Consider the following 25,112-nt stretch of genomic DNA (forward strand, 5'->3'; position numbering starts at 1 on the left):
TCAGTACTTTGAAAATATCATCCCATTCTCTGGCTTGTAGGATTTCTGCTAAGAAGTCTGCTATTATTCTAATGGGGATTCCCTTATATCTGACTTTACACTTTTTTCTTGCTGCTTTTAGAATTCTAACATTTGACAGTTTGACTACACTGTGACTTAGAAGTATCCTTTTGGGGTTGAATCCATTTGGGGACCTTTGAGCTCCCTGGATTTGGATCTTATATCTTTCCCAAGACTGGGAAAGTTTCATTTAATAGGTTTTCAATACCTTTTTTCTTTTGTTTTCTTCTTTCAGAATGCCCATAATTTCAATATTTGGTTACTTAATAGTATCCCATAAATCTTGTAGGCTTGTTCATTCTTTTTACTTTTCTCTCTTTTTTTCTTTTATCTTTTTTGGTCTTCCTGGGTTATTTCAAAACATCTGTATTTCAAGATCAGAAATCCTTTCTTCTGCTTGATGTAGTCTGTTGTTGAGATTCTCAGATGTATTTTTTTATTTCATTTGATAAATTATTTAATTCCAAGATTTGTTTGATTTTTTAAATGATTTATATCTCTGTTAAATTTCTCATTCAGATCATGAATTGTTTTTATGAGTCTGTTCAATTGTTGGTCTGTATTCTCTTGTATCTCACTGAGTTTCCTTAAGATTATTAGTTAAGTTTTTTTTTTCCTAGGAAGCTGGCCATTTTCCATTCTTTGGGATCAGTTATTGGAGCATTATTGTATTTCTTTGGTGATGTCCCATTTCCTTGTTTTTTCATGTTTCTTGTTTCCTTGAGTTGATATCTGTGCATCTGGTGGGACAGTCATCTCTGAGTTTTGCTGATTGGCTTGCATGGGGAAAGACACTCACAAATGCATCCTATGGTGTCAATTGGGTAGGGTACATTGGTTTTGCTTTGGATATATGCAATAGTTCAGGCTCTGTAAAGTTTCTTCAGATGTAATCCACCTCCACTATGTCTGTGAGTGTCTCAGTGGCCTAGGCTTGGGAGGTCTGTGGTGGTAATGGCAAAGCTTTGCCAGGAGTAGTCTCACTGGGTTGCTTCTCAGGCCATGGAATGCGCATGTGCACACTGTGGATCAATCGTCTGGCTCACTGGGGATGGCATTGCTGGGTTGATTCTCAGGCTGGTGGTATGGGTATGTGGCATGTCAGAGTCTCTGTGACTGTTCACCAGTGGGAGGGTAACTGCTGATTCTCTGAGTGGGGGTGGGCTCACCAGGGGCACATGAGCTGGGCTGTTTCTCACTCAAATGCATGGGCATGAAATGGCTCAAATACTCAGGGGTGGGTCTTCCAGAAGCATAACAGCTGAGCTGGGGATATGGGCATGCTTTGGCTTGGCTAGCTGGGTGTGGTTTTGCCAGTGTCTGGTCTACTGCACCATTTCTTGGGGCCAGGTGTAAGGTTGTGCTTACCTTGGTGGTTCAAGAGCAAGTCTGCAAAAGACAGTACTGCTGAGCTACTTTCTGGGCAGTGGGCAATGTTGCAATGTGGGTCTTCTGGGAGAGGGCCTGGCCAGTCACTTCATGGTGGGCAAGATTGGGAAGCTGGCCTGCCATGAGGGGGTTCAGCCACACACTTCTTGAGTGGTACATGAGGCCACTAAGTGGGACCACAGAGAGGGGGCTCAACCAGCTGCTTCTTGGCCAGTGGGTGGGTGAGGTTGTGAGTTGGGATTGTGAAATGCAAAACCACCTTGCCACTTCTCTTGGAGGACATGAATGTACTTTAGCTCTTCTGGCTCAGGGGTGTGTTTGTTCGGATATAGATCCCTGAGCTGTGTTGGGAGGTTGGGGGGTTGGGTGCAGAAAACTCAGCCAACTGGCTGGGAGAGGGTCTGCTTGTCTGATCTCTGGCTGGGGACATAGGGGTGTGGCAGATTCTCTGACTTGGGATTGTCCTCTGATATGTGCAGGATTTGAATTACAGCTACTCCTGGATCCAGGATCTAAGCTGCTGGGATTATGGCATTGTAGCCTCTCATGTGAGTGTGTTGGTAATGGAGTTTGGATGTGTTGCCCCCTCCAAAACTCATGTGGAAATTTGATCCCCAATATGGCAGTGGTGGATACTGATTGAGTCATGGGGGCAAATCCCTCATGAATGGATTAATGCTCTCCCTTGGGGATGGGGGATTAATGAGTGAGTTCTTGCTCTATTAGTTCCCATGAGAGCTGGTTGTTTAAAAGACCCTGGTAGCTCCTCTCTCTCTCTCTTGCTTCCTCTCACCATGTGATCTGCTTGTACCTGCCACTTTCCACCATGAGCAGAAGGAGCCTGAGGCCCATGCCAGATGCAGCTGTCCCAGAATCATAAGCCAAATAAACCTCTGTTCTTTATAAATTACCCAGTCTCAGGTAATTCCATTATATCAACACAAATGGACTAATACAGAGAATTGGTACTGAGGAGTGGGGTGTTGCTATATAGATACCTGAAAATGTGGATGCAGCTTTGGAACTGGGTAATGGGCAAAGGTTGGAGGAGTTTGGAGGACATAGAAGAAGAGAAAAAGATGAGGGAAAGTTTGGAAGATTTTAGAGATTGGTTAAATGGTTGTGACCAGAATGCTGATAGAAATGTAGACAGTAAAGACCATGCAGATGATGAGGTCTCAGATAGAAATGAGGAACTTATCAGGAATTGGACAAAAGATAACCCTTGCTACACCATAGCAAGGAACTTGGCTGCATTGTGTCCATGCCCTTGGACTTTGTAGAAGGTGGGACTTAAGAGTTGTGAACCAGAATGCTTGGCACAAGAAATTTCCAAACATCAAAGCATCAAGGAAGTTGCATGGTTACTTTTACCAGCCCACTCTGACTTATAGCATCAAAGGCATGATGTAAAGCCAGAATTTAAAAGGGAAGCACAGCATAAAGATTTGGAAATTTTGCAGCCTGGCCAGGTGGTAGAGAGGCTGAAAGCAGGAGAAAAATGCAAGGGTGAAGCAGATAAAATGGTTACCAAAGACATTATCTTGGCCAGGAGGCAGCCAGATTCTAATATCCAGGGCAATGGGGAAAAGTCCTAAAGGCATTTGAGAAGTCTGGAAGGTTGCCCCACCCATCACAGGCCCTAAGGCCTAGAAGAACTGAGTTGTCCTGAAGGACAGACTTGGGGTGCAGCTGTCCTTGGGAACCTGCTTCCTGCATCCCAGCCACTCCAGCTGGAGCAGACCTGCCTCAAATGGCCACTAGTGTGGTTCATCCAGCAGGTCTGGAGAGTAGAAGCCTGAAACCTAGGTGGCATCCACCTGGTGTTAAGTCTGCAGGCTGGCAGGACATGAGAGCAGTGGAGGCGTGGCAGCCTCCACCCAGATTTCAGAGGATGTATGGAAAAGCCAGGGGGCCCAGGCAGAGACCTGCCACAGGGGTGGAGCCACCACAGAGGCCACCTACTAGAGCAATGTGGAACAGGAAAGTGGCGTCAGAGGCCCCACAGAGAGCACGCACCAGGGAATTGTCTAGTACAGACAAGCTGCAGTGCTACTGGCAACATGCAATGCATGCCTGGAAAAGCCACATGCACTGTCACAGTCCAGTGGGCTGCGCCTGGTAGAGCTGTGGGAATGAGGCTGCCTGATGCTTTGGGGCCCCAGATGCCCAATTGTGCTCAGGATGCAGGACTTGGACTCAAAGAAGATTACTTTGGAGTTTTAAGACTTAATGTCTGCCCTGCTGGGTTTTGGACTTGTTTGGGGCCTGTCTCTTTCTTCTGGCCTATTCCTCCCTTTTGGAATGGGAATGTGTACCCAGTGTCTGTTCCACCATTGTATCTTGGAAATAGATAAATTTAGTTTTGTTTTTACAGGTTCACAGCTGCAGGGACTTTTGCTTTTGGTCTCAGGTGAGGCTTTGGACTTTGGACTTTTAAGTTGGTGCTGGAATAATCTAAGACTTTTGGGACTGTTGGCATGAAATTATTGTATATTGTATGTGAGAGGGATATGAGTTTTGGGGGGCCAGGGGCAGAATGATGGGGTTTAGATGTATTGTCCCCTCCAAAACTCATGTGGAAATTTGACCCCCAATGTGGCAGTGTTGGATATTGATTGAGTCATGGGGGCTCATTAATCACTCATGAATGGATTAATGCTCTCCCTGGGTGAGGGGGAATTAATGAGTGAGTTCTCACTCTATTAGTTCCCATGAGAGCTGGTTGTTTAAAAGACCTCCTCCTACTCTCTCTCTCTTGCTTCCTCTCACTATGTGATCTGCTTGTACCCACTGGCTGCCTGTTACTTTCCTCCATGAGTAGAAGCACCCTGAGGCCCGTGCCAGATGCAGCTGTCCCAGAATCATAAGCCAAATAAACCTCTGTTCTTTATAAATTACCCAGTCTTGGGTAATTCTGTTATAGCAACACAAATAGACTAATATAGTTGGGATGATGGCAGAGCCTTAAAGCTGGGGAAACACAGTGGCTTCTAGCCCTCATGGCAGGGCATGTTCCCACAGTAACTCTGGTTTCAAGATGGCACTGTAATGCATCAGCTTGGGTCAGGAGGGTGGAGGGTGGGGAGTGCACAATGTGTGCTCCTGTTCTGGAGCAACACATTGCCTGCATTTTTTAGGCAGCTCCCCACACTTGGCAGTGGGTTTGCAGGGCCTGTGGAATCTTCTTGCAGTACAAACTGTGGGCCTCTGTGGTGAGGCTGGGGGTTGGCATGGGATTTTCCCCTACCTATTCCCTGCAAGGGAAAGTCTCTCCTGCACAGATCCTGGTGACAGAGTTATGGCATCTGTGTCCATGTGTCTCTCTCTCTATGCTGAGCTTTTGTGCTCCACAGGGATCTCACCAGTCTCCTGCTGCACTCCTGTGCTCTCCCACAGACACGCCTGTCAATATTTAGCTGCCTAGTAGTTCTGTTTTTTTCCTGTGGGAGGGACATACACCAGGCCTCTCTAGTCAGCCATCTTCATATCCAGTTGCATAAATTTTTCATTCACATTTAAAAATGTCTTAACTAGGTACAATGGTATATTTATTAATGGGAATATAGTATAGTGGTGTGTGTGTTTAATGAGAGCCACTAAAGAAAAAAGATTGTTTTTTTAATATAGTATATTTTTATATAGTATATTTTTATTAGTCCCTATACTTAAATGTCATTTTTTCCTAGGTTGCAATAATGTCAACTGTTAGTGTTAACAAATTTAGCTCTTTACTCTTTCCCATCCCCTTTTGCCCCACCTTTTCCCTCTTTACTGGTTCATGCTAAGGCATTTTGTACAGTGGTGTTTGGCTGGAGCACTGACCAACCCCTTTTCTCCATCTTAATTAGAGAAAATGCAACCAGTGTTTACTGTTGATCATTACGTTTGGTAAAATGTTCTTGCTTAATATCAAGTATGTTTTTTCTTTTCTTACATTTACTTCTTGGCCTGAGTTTTAGTTATCCAATAATTTCTTCAAATATGAACTGTTGAGATACATTTTAAAATTTTATTCTGTTAAAATGTATAATACTAAATTTTTTCTTAATCTTATATCATGTTTTATTAGTGGATTAAACTAGTAAACTCCATTGGCTTTTGTTAATGCCAAAATATCTAAATTTAAATGGATAAAATTGTATCCGTTTTTGAATATAGGTATTTAATAAAGATTAGAGTTCAAGGTACTTTTTTTGGTGTACTATTTTTAATACCTAGATATATAATAATGTTTATGAACTAAATTAAGTACAATTTATACATGTTTTGTCCCTAACATGCTGAAATGCAGTTGAACATTTTTTCCAAAATCGATAATGGAAAACACATCAAAAAATATGTCATTGAGAGACAACTATTATTTCAGTTCATTTAAGTGTGTGTATTTCTTTTTTTTTTTTTTTGTCTTTTTCGTGACCAGCACTCAGCCAGTGAGTGCACCGGCCATTCCTATATAGGATCCGAACCCGGGGCGGGAGCGTCGCTGTGCTCCCAGCGCCACACTCTCCCGAGTGCGCCACGGGCTCGGCCCAAGCGTGTGTATTTCTGATGTGTGTGTAAGCCCATAGTTTTTATCAAAGACACACCATTGTTTTAATTAAGTTTCATCTTTTTTAACAGTTTAAGTTGTATCTTGAATATTTTTCATGGCCTTAAATTTGTTCTACATTATCACATTAATGAACAGCTAGTGTAAGAATAGTGATGTCTTATGTACATACATGTGTGTGCACATATAATGACTTTTTATAAAGTTCCATGTTGTTACCCTTAAACTTATTTCAACTTTCCTCAATTAGATAACTTATTGTCAATTTAATTTTTATGCTGAATCTATTACTTAACTGTTCAATTCTTTAGGCTCAGTTCTAATTCTCAGATGCTTTGATTTACGTTCTTGCTGTGCAACTTTTAGTTCTTTGACCTGAGGTGAATTTCTTAGAGTGTGTGCCACAGTTGTCTTATTGGTAAGGTGGGAACAGATCTTTTTCTTGTGGGCTATTATATTGTTATATGACTTAGTACATGTAAAGCATTTAGAATAATGACTTGCTCATGGGAAGTATTCAAAAATGTCAGTCATTGATATTGCTATCATCACAGTTTTTAGATTCTGATCTTTCTTTCAAGCATCTGTGAACTTTGTCTTCTCTGAAGACACTACTCATGGTCACCTCATCTGGATAATAAATATCACTTGGTGTGTCAAACGTAATATCTAACACTTTTACAGAGATATTCCTGTGTTGATTGTTTATTTGTGTATTTCTTGTATTGTACACAAAATGAGAAATCTACACTGATTTAGAGGATGTCATAACCTCGTATAATTAAACAGAATCAGGGAGATATAACTAGCTTATAAAAATGCTTTAAGCTGTGTGTGAATATAGAAAACACAGACTCAGTTGCTCCTTCTATACTCTCACAACAAAGAATGCTTCTGTGATCCCAGATGTGTTGGATTTTCCCACTCCCAACAAGAAAGCAATTCTGCAGTAGACACCAGCTGGGTGTCTTCTAATTCAATTTCATTTGGATACTGTCTTCCTGGAGATACTGATTCCACAAATTGAGAGCTCAGTCCCACAAGAGTGTCAATACTTCAGGTACCAGTTCCAAACATAGGTCGTGGCATTTCCATAATAATTAGTGATTTTAAGCCTTTTAGAATATGTTCTTTGGCCATTTGTACGTCTTTTTTCAAGAAACATCTATTGAGGTCCATTGCCTATATTTTTATTGGGTTATTTGTTTTCTTGCTATTAAGTTGCTCTAGTTTGTTCTACCTGTTGGATATTAACCCCCATCAGATATGTGGCTTGCAAAAATTTCCCACCAAACTGTAGGTTGTATATATTCACTCTGTTTCCCTTGCTGAGATAAAGCTTTTTATTTGATGTAATGCTATTTGTCTATTTTTGCTTTTGTTGCTTGAGCTTTTAGTGTCAATTCCAAAAAATTATTGCCCATGTTAATGTCATTTAGTTTTTCCTGTGTTTCCTTCTAGTAGTTTTACAATTTCAGGTTTTATGATGAGTTTTTAAATCCATTCTCAGTTCATTTTTGTATGTGATGTGAGATAAGGGTTCAATTTTATTCTTCCAAATGTGCATATCCAGTTTTCCCAGCATAATTTATTGAACAGGTTTTTTTTTTTTTTCCATTGTGTGTTCTTGGCACCTTTCTCAAAACTTAATTGACCATGCAGTCAGGAGTTCATTTCTGGTCTCTATTTTATTCCACTGGTCAATGTGTCTACTTTTAATCCAGTATTATGCTAATTTTTTAATAAGTATAGCTTTGTAATATAGTTTGAAGTCAGGTATTGTAATGCCTCCAGCTATGTTCTTTTTGCTCAAGATTGTGTTGGCTATTGAGTTTTTATGTGGTTCCATATGAATTTTAGAATGTTTTTTCCTATTTTAGTACCAAAAAAAATTGAAATTTTGAAAGATATTATCCTGAATGTATATATAGCTTTCATTAGTATAGATATTTCAATATTAATTCTTCCAAACTGTGAGCAAAAAATATTTTTTCACTTATTTATGTCTTCAATTTCTTTCATCAATGTTTTGTAGTTTTCAGTATACAGAAGTTTCCTCTATTACCGAAGTTTGTTCTTAAGTATTTTATTATTTTTGTAAATTTGTAAATGGGATTGTTTTCTTGATTTCTATTTTTTGTTTTTTATGGAAAAATAATTAATTATACATATTTGTGGGGTGCAGAGTTGAATATGAATACCTGTGTACAATGTGTGATAATAAAATCAGGATAATTAGCATGTTTATCATTACAAAATGTAATCATTCCTTGTATCCATTAACCACTTTTTTGCTAACATCCTCTCCTTCCCTCTTTCCCACCTCTAGTAACCACAGTTCTGTTCTCACCTTCTGAAAGTTCAACACATTATTGTGACTGTTTGTTTCTTTTGATCTCACTTATGAGTGTGGACTAGTGGTTTTTCTCTTTCTGTGCATGGTTTCACTTAAAAAACATTCTCCAGGCTCATCCATTGTCACTGACCAGTACCCTGAGGGGAGATGGTGGGAAATGAAGAGACATGCTTTATGGGATCAGGAGGATCTTTTAGGCTGCTGACCTGTAAGGCATCTTAGTTTATTTTAGGTTTCTTTTTAGAAGCCAGTGAAAATAACAAATTGTACTGATTAAATCAATTATGTCTGGTACCAAGCTATTTATAGATCATTTTCAGCTGCCACAGTGCTTGAAGATTCATACCTAACTACTTATCAACAAAATAAGAACATAAGTCTCTCATTTACAAAGCTTCCTGGGTCCTGGGTTCAATCAAAGGACAGACTTCAAGGGGAGGGAGAAAAGGGATAAGGGCAAAATGAGAAGCCAGCCTTGCTGGCTTATCCTCTGGAATAACAAGGATTTCGTCAGCTTGCTATTCAATACCTCACAATCCATGTAGCTACAAGTGGCAGAATTTCATTCTTTTTTATGGCTGAATAGTACTCCATTGTGTATGTATACCACATTTCCTTATCCAGTCATCCATCAATGAACATTTAGCTTGATTCCATATCTTGGCTATTGTAAATAGAGATACAATAACACGGGAATGCATGTATCCTTTTGACATGATGATTTCCATCCTTTGGGTATATACCTAGAGTGGGATTGCTGGACCATATGGTAGTTATACCTGTAGTTGTTTGAGAAACTTCCGTACTATTTTCCATAATGGCTGCACTAATTTACAGTCCCACGCTTGTGTAAAAGGGTTTCTTTCTTTGCATCCTCATCAGCATTTCTTATTCTCGGTCTTTTTTATAATAGCCAGCCCAGCTGGGGTGAGATGATATCTCAATGTAGTTTTGATTTACATTTCCCTGATGATAAGTAATGTTCAGCGTTTTTTTTTTTCATATGTTTGTTGGCCATTTGTATGTTTTCTTTGCCTATTATTAAATTGAATTATTTGGTTTTTTACTGTTAAGTTGTTTGTGTTCCTTGTATATTCTGGATATTAATCTCTCATTGGATGTATACTTTGCAAATATTTTCTTGCATTCTGTAAGTTGTCTTTTCACTCTGTTGATTGTTTCTTTGCTATGCAGCTTTTTAGTTTGATATAATCCCATTTGTTTACTTTTTACTTTTGTTTTCTGTGCTTTTGAGATCTTATTCATAAAGTCTTTACCCAGTGCTACTTCCTGAAGTATTTCCACCATGCGTTTTTTAAAAAGAGTTTTATAGTTTCAGGTCTTATATTTAAGCCTTTAATCTGCTTTGAGTTGATTTTGGTATATGGTGAGAGGTATGGGTCTAGTTTCATCCTTCTACACATGGGTATCTGGTTTTCCCAGCACTATTTGCTGAAAAATTTGTCCTTTACCCAATGTATGTTATTGGTGCCTTTGTTGAAGATAAGCTGGCTATACATATATGGGTTGGTTTCTGGATTCTCTATCCTGTTCCCTTGGCCCATGTGTCTGTTTTTATGCCAGTACCATGCTGTTTTGGTTACCATAGATTTGTAATATAGTTTTAAGTCAGGTAGTATAATGCCTCCAGCTTTAATTTTTATGTATTTATTCATTTTTGTTCAGGATTGCTATTTGGGGTCTTTTATTGTTCCATATAAATTTTAGGATTATTTTTCTCTATTTCTGTAAAGAATGTCTTGGTATTTTGATGGGGATTGCATTGAACCTGTAGATCACTTTGGGTAGTATGGACATTTTCACAATGGTAATTTTTTCAACCCATGAACATGTCTGGACATGTTCTTTCCTTCTTTTGGTGTCCTCTTTAATTTCTTTCAGAAGTGTTTTGTCATTCTCATTGTAGAGATCTTTCACCTCCTTGATTAAATTTATTTCTAGGCATTTTGTTCTTTTGGTAGCTATGGTAAATGAGACTGCTTTCTTGATCTCTTTTTCTGCTTCTTCATTGTTGATGTATAAAAATGCAACTGATTTTTGTGTTTTAGTTTTGTATCCTGCAACTTTATTGAATTCGTTTATCAGCTCTAGGAGCTTTGGGGTAGAGTTTTTAGGTTTTTCTAAATATAAGATTGTGTCATCTGTGAACAGGGACAATTTGCCTTCCTCTTTTCCAATTTGGATGCCTTTTATTTCTTTCTCTTGCCTGATTGCTCTAGCTAATATTCCCAATACTATGTTGAACAGGAATGATGAGGTTGGGCATTCTTGTCTGTAACATGAAACCTTTTCCCCATTCAAGATGATGTTGGTGGTGGGTTTGTCATGTATAGCTTTTATTGTGTTGAGATAGTTTCCCTCTATATTTAATTTCATGAGAGTCTTTATCATGAAGGGATGTTGAATTTTGTCAAATGCTTTTTCTGTGTCTATTGTGATAATCATACAGTTTTTGTCCTTGATTTTTTCTCAGCTTTTTAAAAAAAATTTTATTATGTCGATATACATTGTGGTTGATTATTGTTGCCCCTTACCAAAACCTCCCTCCCTCCTCCCTCTCCTCCCTCCCCCACAACAATGTCCTTTCTGTTTGCTTGTCGTATCAACTTCAAGTGATTGTGGTTGTTATATCTTCTTTCCCCCACCCGGTTTGGTTTTTTTTCTGTGTGTGTGTGTGAATTTATATATTAATTTTTAGCTCTGACCAATAAGTGAGAACATGTGGTATTTCTCTTTCTGTGCCAGACTCGTTTCACTTAATATAATTCTCTCAAGGGCCATCCATGTTGTTCCAAATGGTAGTATTTCATTCATTTTTAGAGATGAGTAGTATTCCATAGATATACCACATTTTCCATATCCACTCATCTGATGATGGACATTTGGGCTGGTTCCAAATCTTGGCTATTGTAAAGACTGCTGCGATGAACATTGGGGAACAGGTACACATTCGACTTGATGATTTCCATTCCTCTGGGTATATTCCCAGCAGTGGGACAGCTAGGTCATATGGTAGATCTATCTGCAATTGTTTGAGGAACCTCCATACCATTTTCCATAGAGGCTGCACCATTTTGCAGTCCCACCAACAATGTATGAGAGTTCCTATTTCTCCGCAACCTCACCAGCATTTATTGTTCAGAGTATTTTGGATTTTAGCCATCCTAACTGGAGTTAGATGGTATCTCAGTGTGGTTTTAATTTGCATTTCCTGGATGCTGAGTGATGTTGAGCATTTTTTCATATGTCTGTTGGCCATTTGTGTATCTTCCTTAGAGAAATGCCTACTTAGCTCTTTTGCCCATGTTTTAATTGGGTTGCTTGTTTTTTTCTTGTAATGTTGTTTGAGTTCCTTTTATATTCTGGATATTAATCCTTTGTCAGATGTATATTTTGCAAATATTTTCTCCCACTCTGTTGGTTGTCTTTTAACTCTGTTAATTGTTTCTTTTGCTGTGCAGAAGCTTTTTAGTTTGATATAATCCAATTTGCTTATTTTTCCTTTGGTTGCCTGTGATTTTGGGGTCATATTCATGAAGTCTGTGTCCAGTCCTATTTCCTGAAGTGTTTCTCCTATGTTTTCTTTAAGAAGATTTATTGTTTCAGGGTGTATATTTAAATCCTTAATCCATTTTGAGTTGATTTTAGTATATGGTGAGAGGTATGGGTCTAGTTTCATTCTCCTGCATATGGATATCCAGTTATCCAAGCACCATTTGCTGAAGAGACAGTCCCTTCCCCAGTGAATAGGCTTGGTGCCTTTCTCGAAGATCAGATGGCAGTAAGTGTGTGGGTTGATTTCTGGATTCTCTATTCTATTCCATTGATCAGTGTGTCTGTTTTTATGCCAGTACCATACTGTTTTGGTTATTATAGCTTTGTAGTATAGCTTAAAGTCAGGTAGTGTTATGCCTCCAGCTGTATTTTTTTTTTGCTCAGCATTGCTTTGGCTATGCGTGGTCTTTTATTGTTCCATATAAATGTCTGGATAGTTCTTTCCATTTCTGAGAAAAATGTCATTGGAATTTTGATGGGGATTGCATTGAATTTGTATATCACTTTGGGTAGTATGGACATTTTCACTATGTTGATTCTTCCAATCCAAGAGCATGGGATATCTTTCCATCTTCTTGTATCCTCTCTAATTTCTCTCAGCAGTGGTTTGTAGTTCGCATTATAGAGATTTTTCACCTCCTTGCTTAACTCAATTCCTAAGTGTTTTTTTTTTTGGTGGCTATTGTAAATGGGCAGGCTTTCTTGATTTCTCGTTCTGCATGTTCACTACTGGAGAAAAGAAATGCTACTGATTTTTCTGTGTTGATTTTGCATCCTGCTACTGTGCTGAAATCATTTATCAATTCCAGTAGTTTTTTTGTAGAGGTTTTAGGCTGTTCGATATATAGGATCATGTCATCTGCAAACAGGGACAGTTTGACTTCATCTTTTCCAATCTGGATGCCCTTTATTTCCTTCTCTTCTCTGATTGCTCTGGCTAGTACTTCCAACACTATGTTGAATAGGAGTGGTGAGAGTGGGCATCCTTGTCTAGTTCCTGTTCTTAAAGGAAAAGCTTTCAGCTTTTCCCCATTCAGGATGATATTGGCAGTGGGTTTGTCATATATGGCTTTAATTATGTTGAGATACTTTCCCTCTATACCTAACTTATAGAGGGTCTTTGTCATGAATGAGTGTTGAATTTTATCAAATGCTTTTTCAGCATCTATAGAGATGATCATATGGTCCTTGTGTTTGACTTTATTAATATGGTGTATCACATTTATTGATTTGTGTATGTTGAACCAACCTTGCATCCCTGGGATGAATCCCACTTGATCGTGGTGAATAATTTTACGTATGTGTTGCTGTATTCTGTTTGCTAGTATTTTAGTGAGGATTTTTGCATCTATATTCATCAATGATATTGGCCTGTAGTTTTCTTTTTTGGTTATATCTTTACCTGGTTTTGGTATCAGGATGATGTTTGCTTCATAGAATGAGTTTGGGTGATTTGCATCCGTTTCAGTCTTTTAGAATAGTTTGTAAAGAATCAGTGTCAATTCCTCTTTGAATGTTTGGTAAAATTCTGCTGTGAATCTATCTGGTCCTGGGCTTCTCTTTGTTGGGAGCCTTCTGATAATGGCTTCAATCTCCTTTATTGTTATTGGTCTGTTCAGATTTTCTACATCTTCATGGTTCAGTTTTGGGAGCTTGTGTGTGTCCAGAAATTTATCCATTTGCTCCAGATTTTCAAATTTGTTGGCGTATAGTTGTTTATAGTAGTCTCGAATGATTCCTTGTATTTCAGATGAATCAGTTGTCATATCACCTTTACAATTTCTAATTTTTGTTATTTGAATCTTCTCTCTCCTTTTTTCTGTTAGCCATGCTAGTGGTTTGTGAATTTTATTTATCTTTTCAAAAAACCAACTTTTTGATTCATTGATCTTTTGTATTGTTTTTTGGGTTTCAATTTCATTCAGTTCTGCTCTGATCTTAATGATTTCTTTCTGTCTGTTAACTTTAGGTTTGGATTGTTCTTGTTTTTCTAGTTCTTTAAGGTGAAGTGTTAGGTTGTTTACTTGCCATCTTTCCATTCTTCTGAGGTGAGCGTTTAATGCAATAAATTTCCCCCTTAATATTGCTTTTGCAGTATCCCACAGGTTTTGGTATGATGTATCATTATTTTCATTAGTTTCAATAAATTTTTTGATTTCCTGCTTGATTTCTTCTTGGACCCATATGTCATTAAGTAGAATGCTGTTTAATTTCCATGTGTTTGTGTAGTTTCCAGAGTTTCGTTTGTTATTAATTTCTACTTTTAATCCATTGTGGTCTGAGAAGATACATGGGACAATTCCAATTTTTTTGAATTTATTGAGACTTGATTTGTGACCTAATATGTCATCTGTCTTGGAGAATGATCCATGTGCTGATGAGAAGAATGAATATTCTGAGGTTGTTGGATGGAATGTTCTGTAGATATCTGCCAATTCCAATTGGTATAGAGTATTGTTTTTGTGTTTCTCTACTGATTCTTTGCCTAGATGATCTGTCTAATATTGACAGTGGGGTGTTCAGGTCCCCTGCTATTGTGGTATTAGTGTCTATTTCCTTCTTTAAGTCTGGTAGAGTTTGTTTTATAAATCTGGCTCCTCCAACATTGGGTGCATAGATATTTATTATTGTTATGTCTTTTTGATGGATAAATACTTTTACCATTACGTACTTTCCCTCATTGTCTCTTTTTATGGTTTTTAATTTAAAGTCTATTTTATCAGATATAAGAATAGCTTCTCCAGCTCATTTTTCTTTTCTGTTTGCATGGTAAATCTTTTTCCATCCTTTCACTCTTAGTCTATGTGAATCTTTACGGGTGAGTTGGGTCTCTTGAAGGCAGCATATAGTTGGGTCCTCCTTTTTAATCCAGTCATCCAGTCTGTGTCTTTGGATTGGTGAATTTAAGCCCTTTACATTAAGAGTTGTTATTGAAAGGTGTTGATTTATTCCTAGCATTTTATTCGTTGTTTGGTTGTCTTAGGTGTCTTTTGTTCCTTGCTTTGTGATTTAGTGTTCGTTTTCTGTGTTTGTTGGTTCCTTAGGTTGTAGATAGCGTTTTTGTTTGTTTGTTTTCTCTTCATGAATGCCATTGTTATTATACTAGTGGATTTTGATTTTTCTTGGGTTTTTATGGCAGTGGGTAGCTATTTTTCAGGAACCAAACCCAGTACTCCCTTGAGGATTTCTTGTAAGGGTCGTCGTGTGGTAGTGAACTCCCGCAGTTTTTGTTTGTCTGAGAAATATACTATTTGCCCTTCATTTCGGAAGGATAGCCTTGCAGGGTAGAGTATTCTTGGCTGGCAGTCTTTGTCTTTTAGTATTTTGAATATATCATCCCATTACTTTCTAGCTTTTAGGGTTTGTGACGAAAAGTCTGATGTTAGCCTGATTGGGGCTCCCTTATAGGTGATTTGACGCTTCTCTCTTGCAGCTTTTAAGATTCTCTCTTTGTCTCTGAGTTTTGGCAATTTGACTATAACATGTCTCGAGAAGACCTTTTTCAGTTGAATACGTTTGGAGATCATTGACCCTCCTGGATCTGCAGATCTGTGATTTTTCCTATACCTGGGAAGTTTTCTGCCACTATTTTGTTGAATATGTTTTCAATGCAATATCCGTTTTCTTCCCCTTCTGGAATACCCATGACTCGGATATTTGAGCGCTTAAGGTTGTCTGATATCTCTCTCAGATTTTCTTCAGTGTCTTTGATTCTTTTTTTTTTTTTTGTCTGTTTGTGTTATTTCAAACAGCCCATCTTCAAGTCCGGAGGTTCTCTCTTCAACTTCGACAAGCCTGCTGGTTAAACTCTCCATTGTGTTTTTTATTTCGCTGAATAACTTCTTCAGTTCAGCAAGTTCTGCTACATTTTTTTTCAGGACATTGATTTCCTTGTACATTTCCTCTTTCAGGTCCTGTATACTTTTCCTCATTTCATCATGATGTCTAGCTGAGTTTTCTTATATCTCATTCAGTTTCCTTAGAATTATCACTCGAAATTCCTTGTCAGTCATTTCAAGGGCTTCTTGTTCTATAGGATATAGAGTTTGAGATTTATTAACTTTTGGTGGTGTACTTTCTTGAGTTTTTGTATTTCTGGTATCTTTTTTTGATGTTTATTCATTGTGGCAGGGGGTTTCACAGTCCACCAGTTTGAGACTATTAACTAAGATGTTGCTGTGGTTGCCAATTTGGTATGGCTACCTTAGTAACTGCTCAGTTGGCCTCTAGTGTCTTGTGTGTGTGGTTGCCTTGGGTTGGGCATCTCAGGGGAGCCACCTCTCTGGTCAGCTTGGAGTCTGCTGGGCTTCTGGATCACAGGGTGGTACCGCAGGGTGTGTGGTCTCTGCTGAGCTTCCACTTATCGTGCAGGACTTCTCGCTGTTCCATGCCTTCTGGCTCGGACTGCTGGATCACACAGTGGCAGCCCCACAGGGTGTGTGGTTTCTGTCAAGTCTCCGCCTCCCTAGCCAGACTTCTCCCCACTCTGCGTGCACTGGGCTGGGCTGGGACGTGTCTTCTGCAACCCTCATCAATCAGCTGGGCCTTCAAGACCCTGCTCGGCACTGCCTCACCCAGGAGGTCTACCAGTTTTCTGCTAGGCGCAGATGACCCGTCGCTCTGGGTGCCTTTGTAGCACTGTGTAGATCTTTCTTGGGACTTATCACCTTCCTCCTGGTATCGTGGTTATTTGTGTACTTATCTTATTTCCCACACCAGAGCATGAGCTCCTTGGGTGAGGAGCCCGCAGCACACGGTTCACCTTTGAATCCCCCTGGCACGGACCGACTCCGGTGCCCGCCCGCACTCAGCTCTCCGGCAGGTTCAAGCGAACTCAGGAACTCTCCAACCACACTATTCCTAACCAGAAATTGGTTAGGCGTTTTTCCGAACTGGTGGCCGTTCAGATGGTATCTGCCTCCTGGTAACAGGACGTTTACCAGGGGCCAGAGCTCAGGGTGCGGTGGAGTGACAGTCGGCCCAGCCCGTACTTCCTTGCCCTCCCGATGCTGGCTGGGGATGCCCCATGCCACCAGCCCCGCCAGAGACTGCAGAGGGAGTTGGAGGGCAGGCTGGCCCGCAGGCCCCAGGAAGCCCTCATGCCAGGGCAAGCAAGTGGGAAGGCTCAGTGAGGAGCCAAGCCAGGCGAGGAGGACAGGCTTGGTCAAGCCAGGCCGGAGCCGCCACCACCTGAGAAAATGGAGGCAGCCCCAGGGCCAGTGAGTGGCTGGGTGTGGCAGGCGGAAGCCGGGCAGGCGTCCGCCCCCCGAGCAGGGCTGGGCCGGCGGTCACTCTCGGGGCTGTGCTAGTCCGGGTGGCTCCCTCTCTGTCTCTGCATCATCACCGTCCCCATCCTTGGCCTTCACTGCCTTGGGCTGCTCACTCAGTCCCGCGGCACGGCTCGGGCACTCCCGGGAATCTTCTTTTATGCCGGTCTGAAACCTTGAATCCTGAATAGGGCAGCTGGCCGTCTTCAGTGTGGTCCCAGCCTCTGGGGTCCTGGCAGCGTCAACAGTGGCCTGGCACCGTGTTCTCTGTTTAGAGACTCACTTTTGCAGCTAAGAAACAGTTCTTTTCCTGCTCCATACTTCAAAGCTGTTGCCTGTAAAAGAAGCAGCCTCTCCTGCCAAGGCCAAAGTGACGGTCAGCCCCCACGACCGGCCACCAGCAGCGGTCCTCCCTTAAGAGATGGCAAGAGGAAGGTCCACAAGTTTCCTGGCTGCCTAAGGCCCAGTGGCCACCTTTTCCACCTCAGCTACACTGCGCCAACCGCCGCAGCCACCGCCATCTTAGGATCCGCCAGCTCTGAACTCCGTGAAACTGACAGCAGGATGGAAGGACCTTCCGAGCGGGAGAGTTGCTGGGCCCCAGGCAGGCCCTGATATCTGCCCCTTCCTCCTCCTCAGTGGGGAGACATGCCCTTGATTTTTTTTTTTTTTTGATGTTGTATATCATATTTATTGATTTACGTTTTTTGAGCTGTCCTTCCATCTGTAGGATAAATCCCACTTGATCTTGGTATATAATCTTTTTGATGTGCTGCTGAATTCTGTTTGTTAATATTTCGTTGAGAATTTTTGCATCTATGTTCGTAAGGGTTATTGGCCTGTAGTTTTCTTTTTGTTGTTGTTGTATCTTTGGTTTTAGTAACAGGGTGATGCTGGCCTCATAGAATGAGTTTGGAAGAATGGTCTCTGTTTCAATTTTTTGGAATAGTTTGAAAAGGATTTGTATTCATTCTTCTTTAATGGTTTTGTAGAATTCAGCAGTTAAGCCATCTGGTCCTGAGCTTTTCTTTGTTGGGAAATTGCTGATTACTGCTTCAACCTTGTTGCTGTTATTGGTCTATTAAGGTTTTCTGTTTCTTCTTGGTTCAGTCTTGGTAGTTTGTATGTGTCCAGAAATTTATCCATTTCCTCCAGATTTTCAAATTTGTTGGCATAAAGTTGTTCATAATAGTCAGTCGCTAATGATTCTTTGTATTTCTGTCTCCTCCTTTTTCATTTCTGATTTTTGTTATTTGGGTCTTCTCTTTTCTTATTTTAGTTAGTCTGCCCAATGATTTGTCTACTTTGTTTACCTTCTCAAAGAACCTACTTTTTGTTTTGTTGATCTTTTGTATTATTTTTTGGGGGGGTGTCTCTATTTAATTTAGTTCTGCTCTGATCTTAATTATTTCTTTCCATCAACTAATTTTGAGATTTGTCTTGGGTTGAATGTCCCCCCAAAACTTAATCCCCACTGTGATTGTAAAAGGGTGGGAAATCCTATTATGAAATTGAAGTTGGGGCCTTGAAGAGGTAATTAGATTCTATGACCATGCCTTAGTGAATGGATTAAAATGGGCATGGTTCAGGGGACTTTAAAAAGAGAGTGAATGAGGAGGTTAGTCTCTCTTTCTCTCTCTCTGCTCTGCCGTTTTGCAATGTGATACCCTCCCATCACTGAAGTCACCACCAAAGAAAGCCTTCACCAGATGTGTTCCTTGGACTCTGGACTTTCTAGTCTCTGAAACTGTAAGTAATAAATTTCATTTTCTTTCTAAACTACCCAGTTCCATATATTTTGTTTACTTGAAGCCTTTCTATCTTTTGAGATCAGCATTTATTGCAATAAACTTCCTTCTTAGTACTTTTGTTAAGTTGTGCTTGTATTTTCATTTGTTTCAAGGAATTTTTTGATTTCCTGCTTTATTTCTTCTTTGACCCATTGGTTGTTCAGGTGCACATTGTTTATATTCCATATATTTGTAGTTACCAAAGTTTTGTTTCTTGTTAAATTTTAATTTTATTCCATTGTGGTCTGAAATGTTTTCAATCTTTTTAAATTTGTTGAGACAATTTGTGACCTAACATGTGATCTATCCTGGAGAATGATCCATGTGCTGATGAGAATGTGTATTCTGCAGTTGTTGGATGAAATGTTCTGTATATGTCTGTCAAGTCCATTTGGTTTAAAGTGCTGTTTCAATCTAATATTTCTCTGCTAATTCCTTGGAGGAAAATGAAGGAGAACACTGTTAAAAGATGGAGGCACTCTTGCTCTCCAGGATTTATACTGTCGGCAGAAATGCAAAAAGACTGGGCAAGCAAAAATTCACAAGGCTTAACCACAAACCACAGACTTCCTATAGAGTTACCTAGGAGACGGGGAGGTAGGGGAAGTGTTTACAGCTGGCTAAAACATACACAAGACATGCTTTTACCCAATAAAGTTGCTTAGTGCATGCACTAAGCTCCAGAACTTTGTGTCTGGTCTGTGGTTGACAATCTCCCCAGGCGGCAGCCCCTAGCTTAAGGCGTGCTTTGAGCAACTCACCTTACTGCACTCTCTCAGCAGGGCTGCATGTGGCCCTGCTCCCTAAGGGACTCCTGGCAGAGACTACATGTAGTCCTGCCTCTTGAGACCCCCAGGACTAAGAGAAAGATGTAATTCTTTGTCTAGATGATCTGTTTGATGCTAAGAGCAACATGTTAATGTCCCCAACTATTATTATGTTGGGGTCTATCTCCCCTCTTAGATCCAATAAGAGTCGCTTTTTATTCCTGGGTGCTCCAATATTAGGTGCGCATATATTTATGGTTGTTATTTCTTCTTGATGCATTCATTCTTTTATCATTATACAGTGTCCTTTGTCTCTTTTTATAGTTCTTGGTTTGAAGTCTATTTTATCTGATATAAGTATGGCAGCTCCTGCTTGTTTTTGGTTTCCATTTGCATAAAATGTTCTATGCCTTCACTATTAGTCTATGTGTGTCTTTATTGTTGAAGTGAGTTTCTTGTGGGCTGCATAGAGTTGGGTCTAGTTTATTCAATCCATTAAGCCAGTCTTTATCTTTTAAGTGGGATATTTAATCCATTTATATTCAGAGTTTTTATCAAAAGGTATTGCCTTATTCTTTCCATTTTATTAATTTTTAAAAAAATTTATTTTTATTTTATTAAATTCAATTTTATTTATATTTATGTTTGTGGGGTACAGTATGTTGTTTCAGTACATGCATATCCTGCATAATGATTCACATAGGGTAGATAGCATAGTTTTGTCCCCATTAGTCCATCCCTAATTTTTCTACCCACCCTCACCCCTCCCAGCCTCTGGTAACCCATTATTCTACTTCCTACTTTAAAAAACAACAACAACAACAACAACAACAACTAAGATTTACATGCTTATTGCAAAAAGAACTCTTAAAAACAAAATTAGAAAAATCTAAGTGAAGGACAAATCTAAATGAAATTTGGTGAATGACATGAGCAGATAAGTCACACACCCCAAAGAAACACACATGGTTAATAGGTACATTCTAGGATCAGGTTGTGTGTGAGGGCAGGGCTGGCCTGGCCTCTGTCTCAGGATCCCTTGGGCATCAGGCTGGCTCCATTGCTGACCTGGATGTGTAGTGGTGGAGGCAGAGCTGAAGCCTCCAGCTCCTGTCTCTCAGGACCCAGGGGTGGGAACTAGGCTGGCTGCCTTTCTGACCTGGATCTGCAGTGGCAGGGGTGAGGCTGAGGCCCACTGCCCCCATCTCTCAGCCCCCCCAGGCAGGTGTCAGGCTGGCTGCTTTGCTGGTCTTGATGTTTGGTGGTAGGGGCAGGGCTGAGGCCCATGATTCCATTCGCTCAGGACCCCAGGGCAGGTGTTGGGCTGGCTCCATTTCTGGCCAGTGGTGGGGATGAGGCTGAGGCCCATGGCTACTACCTCTCAGGACTCCTGGTTGAGCACTGGGCTGGCTGCATTGCTGGCCTGAATGTGCAGCAGTGGGGGTGGGGTTGAGGCCCGTGGCAGCATTTTATTAAATTTTTTATGGTTGTTTTATATATTTTTTTTCCTTTATTTCCATTTTATTGTTTATCTTTTCTGTTTGAGTTTCTTGTTTGTTTGTTTGTTTTTTTAAATGTAGTGATAACATACATTTTCCTTCTCTTTCTCATTTGAATATATGCTATACTAGTGGTTTTTATTCTTTCTCATGAATTTATGGTGATATATATCACTCCTTTTATTCCAGATGTAGGATTCCCTTGAAGATTTGTTGAAGGGCTGGTCTTATGGTGATTAATTACCACGGTTTTTTATGGAAAAGATATATTTCATTTATTTCTTAAGGAAAGTTTTGTTGACTATAATATTCTTGGTTGACAGTTTTTTCTTTCAGCACTTTGAATATATCACCCCACCCTCTCCTGACCTGTAGGATTTCTGTTGAGAAAGCTGCTGTTAGCCTCATGGGGATTCCCTTATAGGTGATTTGATGCATTCTCTCACTGTTTTTAGAATTGTCTTTGACTTTTGACAATTTGACTATAACGTGTCTTGAGGGGGTCCTTTTTGGATTGAATCTGTTTGGGGATGTTTGGGCTTCATGGATCTGTGAGCTCATATCTCTCCCAATACTTGAAAATTTTTCAGCTATTATTTCACTGAATAGGCTTTTAATGCCTTTTCCTTTCCCTTCCCCCTGCAGCACACCTGTAATACAGATGTTTGTATGGTTAAGGTTATCAGAAAGATCTCACAGGTTTACTTCATTTAAAACAATTCCTCCCCCATCCCCTTTTTTTGGATTCAACTGTGTTAATTCAAAAAGCCTGCCTTCTAGGTCAGAAACTCTTTCTTCCACTTGTTCTAGCCTACTGCTTCTGCAGTTCCATTATTTCTGCTTGGTACTTTTTTTTTATTGTTTCTGTCTCCTTGTTGAATTTCTCATACGTGTTCTAGATTGCTATTTATTTATTTTTTAACTTTGTTGTGATTTCTGTTTTTTCATCCATCATGTTGAGTTTCCTTAGTTTTGCCATTTGGGATTTTTCTTCAGGCAGTTCATTGATTTCCTGTTGTTTGGCGTCTGGTATCAGAGAATTTTAGTCTTCTTCTGGGGGCATCATATTTCCATTTTTTTCATGCTTCTCGTATCTCTGCATTGATGTCTGGGCATTTGGTGGTGCAGTTGCTTCTTTTAATTTTAGGAGTGGTTTTTGAAGGGATACTCTTTCCTGTAGAAGTGTTCTATATTGACAGTTGTGTTGGGCATTTTAAGTTTTGATCTGGGTGAGTGTGGTAGTACAGGCTTCATGTGACTTCTTCAACTGTACTTAACCTTGATGTTGTCTGTGGGTGCCTTCCTGGCATAGGCAAGGGGGCCCTCAGCAGTTCCTTGTTGGGATGTGTGTCTCTAGTAGTTTTGGCTGTAGGCCAAGTAGTTCTGTAGAGGCCTGCTTTGGAGGGTCAAAGTCCCTGCCTGATCCACTGTTGGTCAGTGAGCAGGTGTACACTGGTGCAGCAGGTCCTAGCAGCTGTGTAGAGGGCTGCTGGATCAGCTGTTGAGCCTGCAGCAAACCTGCAAGGAAGCAGCATGTTCTGGTGGCTCTGTGGAGGGCTGCAGTGGGAGGAGGGGCCACCACTGGGCTGGCTGTCAGCATGGGCACCTGTGAGCTTACTGGGTCCATATACCAGGGCAGGTGTATGCAGATATAGGGAATAACCACTTATTGGCAGCTTCCTTGCTCAGCTGGTTTGCCTGCCCCCCTGGGTGGTGGGAAGGGAGTGTCATGTGGGCTAAGATTCTGGGGTCTTAGTCCCTCTTTGTGGCCTAGGCTCCAGGCAGCTACGGCTGTGATCCTACTGGCACCTGTGTGAATGTATGGAGGGTTGTTGGGGGTTGTGGGCCAGTGCAGGTGCCTGTGGGCTCAGGCAGTCCATAAACTGTGGAGGGCAGACACATGTGAATGTGAAGAAGCACCACACCCTGGAAGATTTTCTGCTCAGCTGGTCTGCTTGCTTGCCTTGGGCGGAGGGGATGCTGTGTGGGTTCAGACACTGGGGTCTCAGTCTTTCTGTCTGTCCTAGGCTCTGGGCAGCCTGGAGCATGGTCCTGCTGGTGCCCATGTGAATGTGGTAGAAGGCAGGTGGGCCTCCAGACAAAGGGAGTCAATCTCACTGGGTCCAGGGCAGGGTGGACTCCAGCCACGAATTTGGCTCCAAGATGGCACTGCATTGTAGCCACTCAGAGCAGGGGGGGTTTTGATCTCTTTGGGCTTCCTCTACGGAGAATGTGCAGCTACAGTAACTCCCAGCTACTCTGGAACTGGGCCTGGGTCCTGAAAAGACTGGAAGGACTCTCTCGTATCAGGGATTGTTGGCATTGGTGGTGGCAGTGCAAACAGCTGGGGTCTTTTCCAGCTTACCTTTTCTCCACTTGATTCTGAGCCAGTCCCTGTGGTGGGGCAGAAGTTAGATGCCCTGCTCTGCTTTCTATGCTGCTGTTCCCATCTCCCATACTTCACAATGATCTTGTCACTCTCCTGGTGTTCTGCAGTGTATTTCTTCAGTCATTCCAGTCAAGATATTTTTGTCTGCTGTTTTGGTTTCTTTTTGTGGGGAGGACTAGCACCAGACCTCTCTAGGCAGCAATCACAGCTTTTTAGCCAGTTTCCAGACATTTTCAGCATAGCAGGCAGTTGCTTTCAGAATTAATCTCCGTCTTGGTTTTTCTTTTTTTGGATAGTTCATTGTTAATGTATAGAAATTCTCCTGACTTTTGTGTGTTGATTTTGTATCCTACAACTTTACTGCATTTATTCGTTTTAATAATTTTTTGGTGGAGTCTTTAAAATTTTCTCTATATAAGACAATATCAGAAAACAGTGACAATTTCACTATTTTCTTTCCTATGTGGATACCTTTTCCTTCTTTCTCTTGCCTAATTGCTCAGGCAAAAATGTATAGTACTTTATTGAATAAACAATGTGAGAATGGGCATGCGCTGTGGTTTGGATGTGTTTTGTCCCCACCAAAACTCTTGAAATTTGATTCCCAGTATGGTAGTGTTGGGAGGTGAGGCCTAGTGGGAGGTGTTTGAATCATGGGGTGAATCCCTCATAAATAAATGCCCTTCTGCAGGAGTGAGGAAGTGAGTTCTTGCTCTTGAGGGTATGAATTAGTTAACAAGAGAGTGAGTTGTTAAAGAATCTGGCTTCCTCTATTTTTTCTCCTTGTTTCTTCTCTTTCCATGTAATCTCTTTGCAATTTCCTGCTCCCCTTCTGCTTTCTGCCATGAGTTGAAGCAGCATGAAACTCTCACCAGATGAAGATGCCCAACCTTGAACTTTCCAGCTCCCTAGAATCATGAGTCAAACCTCTTTACTTAATAAATTACTAGCCTCAATTCTGTTACAGCAACACTAAACAGACCAAGAAGATTGGTACCAAGAATGGAGTGTTGCTACAAAGATACCTAAAAATGTGGAAGTGGCTTTGGAACTGGGTAATGGATAGTGGCTGGATGAATTCAGAGGAGCATGGTAGAAAAAGCCTGTATTACAGTGAATGGAGCATTAAGTGTGATGCTGGTGAGAGCTTAGAGTAAGACAAAAAGACAAGGGAAAGTCTGGAATGTCTTAGATACTGGTTATTTGGTCATGACCAAAATGTTGATAGAAATATGGGCAGTAAAAGCCATTCTGATGAGATCTCAGATGGAAATGATGAGAATCTTCATGGAAACTGGAGTGCAAGTCACCCTTGTTACACTGTAGCAAAGAACTTGGCTACATTCTGTCCATGCGCTAGGGCTTTATGGAAGGTAGAACTTAAGAGTGATGAACTAGCATATCTGGTAAAAGAAATTTCTAAGCAGCAAAGCACTCAAAAAGATGTGCGGTTACTTTTAACAGCTT

The 25,112-nt window shown here is 40.6% G+C and overlaps 1 protein-coding gene across 1 annotated transcript in view; it reads left to right on the plus strand.

Moving 5' to 3' along the window:
- Positions 1-25,112, plus strand: part of LOC134372946 (zinc finger protein 208-like) — a 563,224-nt gene that overhangs the window by 121,175 nt on the left and 416,937 nt on the right. Inside the window, 1 exon segment of the mRNA XM_063090289.1 lies at positions 23,543-23,559. Coding sequence (XP_062946359.1) covers positions 23,543-23,559 — 17 coding nt within the window.

The sequence above is a fragment of the Cynocephalus volans genome, chromosome 3, assembly GCF_027409185.1.
Source record: "Cynocephalus volans isolate mCynVol1 chromosome 3, mCynVol1.pri, whole genome shotgun sequence".
NCBI lineage: Eukaryota > Metazoa > Chordata > Mammalia > Dermoptera > Cynocephalidae > Cynocephalus > Cynocephalus volans.